The 5,766-nt window shown below is 36.8% G+C and overlaps 2 protein-coding genes across 2 annotated transcripts; one reads left to right on the top strand and one right to left on the bottom strand.

The window, feature by feature from the left end:
- The first annotated feature begins 853 nt into the window (after window positions 1-853).
- On the top strand, window positions 854-1,967 carry LOC120171771 (NEDD8-conjugating enzyme Ubc12-like). The gene is made up of 5 exons (XM_039179427.1): window positions 854-967; window positions 1,065-1,173; window positions 1,412-1,490; window positions 1,587-1,703; window positions 1,775-1,967. The coding sequence occupies exons 1-5, from the start codon at window positions 859-861 to the stop codon at window positions 1,910-1,912; spliced, it is 552 nt and encodes a 183-aa protein (XP_039035358.1). The 5' UTR covers window positions 854-858; the 3' UTR covers window positions 1,913-1,967.
- Window positions 1,968-2,606: 639 nt separating this feature from the next.
- On the bottom strand, window positions 2,607-4,937 carry LOC120171848. Its single transcript, XM_039179479.1, has 4 exons — window positions 4,729-4,937; window positions 3,727-4,350; window positions 3,414-3,589; window positions 2,607-3,306 (listed from the first exon to the last, which is right to left on the bottom strand). The coding sequence occupies exons 1-4, from the start codon at window positions 4,809-4,811 to the stop codon at window positions 2,708-2,710; spliced, it is 1,482 nt and encodes a 493-aa protein (XP_039035410.1). The 5' UTR covers window positions 4,812-4,937; the 3' UTR covers window positions 2,607-2,707.
- Between the last annotated feature and the right edge of the window lie 829 nt (window positions 4,938-5,766).

Raw genomic sequence — 5,766 nt, forward strand, 5'->3', positions numbered from 1 at the left:
TCATTTTTGTAACTTTTAATAGCCGAGGAACTTAACAAAATATATCCTATAGTCGGGGATCATTTATGTACTTTACCCTTAAATATATTTGTCAAATATATACTTTTTAACTGAGATTATTCATTGATTGTCATTCAGATAATCAATTTTTTATTATTAAAAAGTATTTTTAAACAATAATAGTAAATACAACCCACCTAAAATCAAACAAATTAAACACTTCCGCAGCCCAAATCAAACACAATAGCTAAATTACAACTCCATCAATTCCGCTTTAGTTCTTCTTCCTTTGCTCGGCTTTTCCTCCAACAGGTTTGGTACAATCTAATAAAACCAACACACTCTTATTCTATAGTTTTTTCAATTTCCTTTTAATCGCTCTTGGCTACTGTGACTCTTTTGTTAGATTTATTTGCATAAATCTGATTATTTTTCTCTTCTCTGCAACGATCTAAGTTTATTTTTTGATGCTAGCGTATCTTGAATTATGATCTGTTAGAATTAATTTCGTTCTGAATATTTTTTTGGTTATTCAACTTTCTATTGCTTTTGTTCTTAACTAGATTAAATTAGTCTTGTCAAATAGCTTTGACTCTGCTAAAAGAGTGATCTTTTCTATTCTTTGAAGATAATCGAATTTCTGTTTGTGTACGGTACGAAAGTATGGAAATCGAATTCAATAATAATGGCTGGGGTTTTTCAGTAAGGGTTTGTTATGAACAAGTGTTTTCTTTTAATGCTTTAGTCTAGAATCTCTAGATTTTTTTGTTGATAATGCTTTTCTGTGTAACTAAAATTTGTTATTAAGCAATAGAAATCAATGTGTTTACTTTATTTTTTAATATATATGTAGGAGCTATGATTCGTCTGTTTAAAGTAAAGGAAAAGCAGAGAGAACTTGCTGAAAATGCAAATGGGGGTGCTCCTGCCAAAAAGCAAAGTCCAGGAGAATTGCGTCTGCACAAAGGTTTACTTCTCATGTTTAGTGAATTGAGTTGTTTAAAGAGGATCTGTGTTTGATCCAAATGTGTTTCTCATGCTTTATTTTGAGTTTCTACATGTAGATATTTCTGAGCTAAACCTACCCAAATCTTGTGCTATAACATTCCCTAATCGAAAGGATAACCTGATGAATTTTGAGGTTTCAATTCGACCCGATGAAGGATATTATTTGTAAGGAATTTCTTTCATACCTCTTATTTTGAAACAAGTAATCTTTTGCTCTCTATCATAAACCTTTTGGTTAAAGTTCTTGATTACTGGGAAAGACGTGCTTATTTTTCATTTGGTTGTTTTATATTCCTTTTCTCTGATTAATAATGCTAACAAGTATTCAACTGATTGGTTGCTATTGTTTTACTGGGAATGTACCGCTTCACAGTATTCGACTGATTGATTGCTTTTGTTACAGCGGTGGCACATTTTTGTTCTCATTTCAAGTTTCTCCCATCTATCCTCATGAGGCACCCAAAGTTAAGTGCAAGACCAAGGTAAACTAGCTCGTCTTATTTTCTTCTAAATCATCTGTTCCTTCGCTGAATTCATGTTATTATCTGGCTTGTATCATGTTGTACTCCAATTTCTAGGTCTACCATCCAAACATTGATTTGGAAGGAAATGTTTGCCTCAATATCTTACGTGAAGACTGGAAACCGGTGCTCAATATAAACACTGTAATCTATGGATTGTATCATCTTTTCACGGTAATGCAGTGTATTTTTGTCACTAATTCTATGAGTTTGCAGCTATATGAATCTTCGAATTTTGTGTGCAGGAACCAAATTACGAGGACCCCCTCTACCATGAAGCTGCTGCAGTGTTGAGGGATAACCCAAAGATGTTTGAATCAAATGTGAGGAGGGCTATGTCTGGTGGGTATGTTGGTCAAAACTTTTTTGCCCGGTGTATTTAGCTTTTGCAAGGTAGCTGAAACTGCAAATGCACAATTCATCAACACTTAGTTTCTGCGGGCTGTATAATTTTCCCAAAAATTACCTTCTTTCTTCCACTGATTTTTTCGATGTTCCTGAAAGACCAACCAGATAAAATTCCTTCAATGTTTCACTGTAGCATTCCTGATGATGATTTATGTTTCTGTGGCATATATCATTTTTAATGTGCAACTAGGATGGAGTCAATCTACCGAATTTAATGCACTTATTATGTGATTATCTTTATCTGAAAATGAATACATTGTCTTTGTTTATTTTACCTATTTTTGCCTTGCTCTGCAAGGATATCGGATTTCCAATGTGCTTGTTGAGCATCATTCATCGAATCATTCCCATAATTGAAATGATTCCTTAGTTACATCAATATGGTTAGACCATCTCTGGAGCCGTCAAAATGATTCCTTTACGATGGATTTGCCTTCTGTTATGATAGTCCTATTGCATGCTCCCCATAGGTTACTTAATTCTGCTTATTAGCTTGCAAGATGTCAATGATTTCTTGTCAAATGTGCCTCTATTGTGTGTGTAGAATATGTATATGTGCTTAGCAACCCAAATGGTTTATGATGAAACAATAGTTCTACAATTGTATGCTATCAATGTATTTCATTTGACCAACATGGTAATGAATACACAAATTCATGGAGTTTCATGAGCAAGATGCTGCCATTGAAAAGATAGTACATTCCAGCCTAATAGAGAAAATATTTTGTGAATTAATCTCTAAAAAAATAACCATTCACATAACCATTCACTCAAATCTTCTCTTCCTCTTTCACAGTGGCTAATCTAACATTTTCACGGTCTTGCCTGAAGAATTTGTACAATGGCGTGTAACACAAACAACACAAACCAAAAGGAATTGCCATCATCGACAGCAGTCCTCTAGACAACGCATATGCCTCACGCGGAGAACCGTTGATCAGATCAATAGATTTCGAATCATACCCAAACATCCTCTCTGATAGGATACCTACCAAGGGAGCAGCAAAAGATGATAACGATCCTTCGAAGGCACGGTCGAATGCATAGATCATGGTCCGATGTTTAGGGGGGACAACTTCGGCAAACATAGGACCGTTTGCAGCCGTAGCGTTCCAACTGATGGTTAAGCCCATCAAAAACAGGGTTACAGCAAAGGCGTAATAGCTGCTCCCTGATTGTGGGATCACTTTAAGAAGGAACACTGAGAATGGGATGCCCATGAAAGCGCTGAATTGTGCACACATGATACGGCCAGAGTGGGGATAAATTTGTGACAGTCTATCTGCTATTAACCCACCAAGAAAGGATCCCATTGCACATCCGATAGCAAAAAGACTTAAAAGTGCTGCTGTAGATTTATGATCAAAACCTGAGGAAAATAAAAAGAAACAAACCAGCCATTGGTCTCAATTTGAGCATTTTTATCCCAAATTAAAAGAGAAAACAAAGGCTGTTAAGCGTTGTGAATGTATTTACCAATTAGTTCAAACCACATGGTAAAGAACACCATGGCGGTCCATGGTAACGAACCAACAATTCCCTGCAAGACAATTATCTGAAAAGTTGGAACTTTTATAACAGCTTTTGTAGCGGCCCAGGACTCGAACCAAACCGACGAGACTTGAGCAGTTTCTTTTTCTACCAACTCATTCCTGCAAAAGAAAGTAGCTGTCACCAAAGCAAATACAGGAAGCTATCATGTGATTCATACCGGTTTAAGGACTATGTTTACAGGGTGATAAAATTGTGAAACAGACTAATATGAACACTTGGAACGAGCAATTAGCACCTTTCTGAATTAAAGCCAGCATCATGATTGACAATAGTTTTTCTCCTTGGATCAACAACAAAAAGGAACACAAGGAGTCCAATGAATGAACTTAAAGTTGCCATCAAGATGAAGGCACAACGCCATCCAGCCATACCCCAGAACTGCTGACCAGCCATTACCGTAGCAACAACACCACCACCGATGCCGCCCAAGGTGCCAACAAGGCTTAGCAGCCCGAATCCGGTCCCTCTCACACCATCCATGTAACTATCAGCAATGAAAGACTGAAGTGCTGGTATTACAATCGCCAGTCCAAAGCCATTAACTGCTCTCCACATTGCAACCTGATGAAACTGTTGGCTTCCACCCACTGCGGCGGTAGATAAGGCCCAGAACATCGTACCTATAGCCAGAACCGTAGGTCGGTCATAATTAATTACGAGTACACCAGCCAAGGGAGACGCCAATCCCTGCACAAAGTTCCTTATAAAGGTGAGATACCCAAGATCAGATGGCCCGGCATTGAATGCTTCGCTAATTTCTTTGTAGACAGATGGAAGGAGGTTTTCATCAGCACGTTCCATAATGGCAGCCAGGTTTATGAGGAGGATAGAAAGAGAAACACCGAAAATCTTTCTTGCTCTGAGAAAATGTTAAAACCATACATATCACCGAGAGACTCAACACAAAAATAATCATTTCCAGCAGGGTAACATACACAGACAAGGGAAAAGCGATGGTGATATTTATTACATTTGCACACACGTAAATATCCGAATATGCATATGCTATCATCTCTGAGTAGTTGTACAGTATGACTTCAAAAAGCAACTAAAATTCAAAATTTCTGGTAAAGATAAATTTGTTTACTGTTGCTTCAGCTTTTTACTTGGCCATGTTTCTGATAAGAATAAGATAAAAGCCGAGTGCCCAGATTCATAATCAGAAAAAATTCAAATGATAAGTGCTTCAACATTAATCTGGAAAAAAAAGGGACAAAGATTTGAGAAGGAAACTCACTTCATGGTTTGAAGATGTGTATGGAACGAAGACTTCAACTTTCGCGGAGCAGAAGATCTTAAATGGCTCCGATTAAAGCCCATAAATAAAGCAAGAAAAGTTGCTAAAATCCTGGGAAAATACGTTTCCAGGTTCGATGACGGATCTGGAACACCCACTTGTCTCGTTGAAATGGAAAGAAGACACCGACTATCCAGGGACTAATCGGGAATTAACCCCCCCCCAAAATATTCAAATACGAATTGTTTATTGAAAATTAAATGAATGATTATCTTTCTTTGTACGAAGAGAACACTGTTAATGGTTGACTAGGACAAGAACGGTGTTAAGGAAAAAGCCAAAACACTAGATGGAAAAATCAAAGTTTTGAAGGTAACTAAAGAAAGGCTCCATTAAACCGGTTTGAAAATAGTTGCAGGATCTGTGGTGTCCGTTCAAGTCGTCTTGTTTGGTCTTTTCCTTACATACCTAAAACATAACTCAGTTTTGGTTGTAACAAGAGCAACAGTGAAGCTAGTAATATACGGCAAACTTTTTTTTTCCCCTTTACATGTCCTTCCCTTGTAATAAAATAATCGCACCGTTTTAACCAAAATAAAATTGTTTTTAGGATAAGGTACACTTCTAGTGTCATAATTATTAATTTTAGAGAAAATAACCTCAGTGATCAAAAATGTCTTATAATTTACGATTTTAATCAATTTTTTTATTTGCGAAAATGACCAACAAATTCGCAACGCGATCTCAAATTCGCAACGCAAACTCCTATTTCGCAATCCAGTTTCCAAATTCGCAACGCGATTATGTAAATCGCAACACATAAATCAAATTCGCAACACTGAATTTCAAATTCGCAACACTGAATTTCAAATTCGCAACTGAATTTCAAATTCGTAACTCGATTTTCGAATTCACAACACGAATTTAATTTCACAACAGGTTTTAGTTTCGCAACACAAATGTTTTGGGTATATAACTACGCAACAGCAGCAACTCATAACCTAAATACCTAAATCGCAACTCATTCCATCTCTATCT

Source organism: Hibiscus syriacus, unplaced genomic scaffold, assembly GCF_006381635.1.
Source record: "Hibiscus syriacus cultivar Baekdansim isolate YM2019G1 unplaced genomic scaffold, ASM638163v2 tig00111837_pilon, whole genome shotgun sequence".
Classification (NCBI taxonomy): Eukaryota; Viridiplantae; Streptophyta; class Magnoliopsida; order Malvales; family Malvaceae; genus Hibiscus; species Hibiscus syriacus.

Excerpts from the sequence above, each read along its gene's own strand:
- LOC120171848 (XM_039179479.1), bottom strand. The coding sequence starts at position 4,811 with ATGGGCTTTAATCGGAGCCATTTAAGATCTTCTGCTCCGCGAAAGTTG. Across the intron at positions 3,590-3,726 it reads GCTGGCTTTAATTCAGAAAG|GAATGAGTTGGTAGAAAAAG; the intron begins GTGCTAATTGCT and ends TTTCTTTTGCAG. Across the intron at positions 3,307-3,413 it reads CATGTGGTTTGAACTAATTG|GTTTTGATCATAAATCTACA; the intron begins GTAAATACATTC and ends TATTTTCCTCAG.
- LOC120171771 (XM_039179427.1), top strand. The coding sequence starts at position 859 with ATGATTCGTCTGTTTAAAGTAAAGGAAAAGCAGAGAGAACTTGCTGAA. Across the intron at positions 1,174-1,411 it reads CCCGATGAAGGATATTATTT|CGGTGGCACATTTTTGTTCT; the intron begins GTAAGGAATTTC and ends CTTTTGTTACAG. Across the intron at positions 1,704-1,774 it reads GATTGTATCATCTTTTCACG|GAACCAAATTACGAGGACCC; the intron begins GTAATGCAGTGT and ends TTTTGTGTGCAG.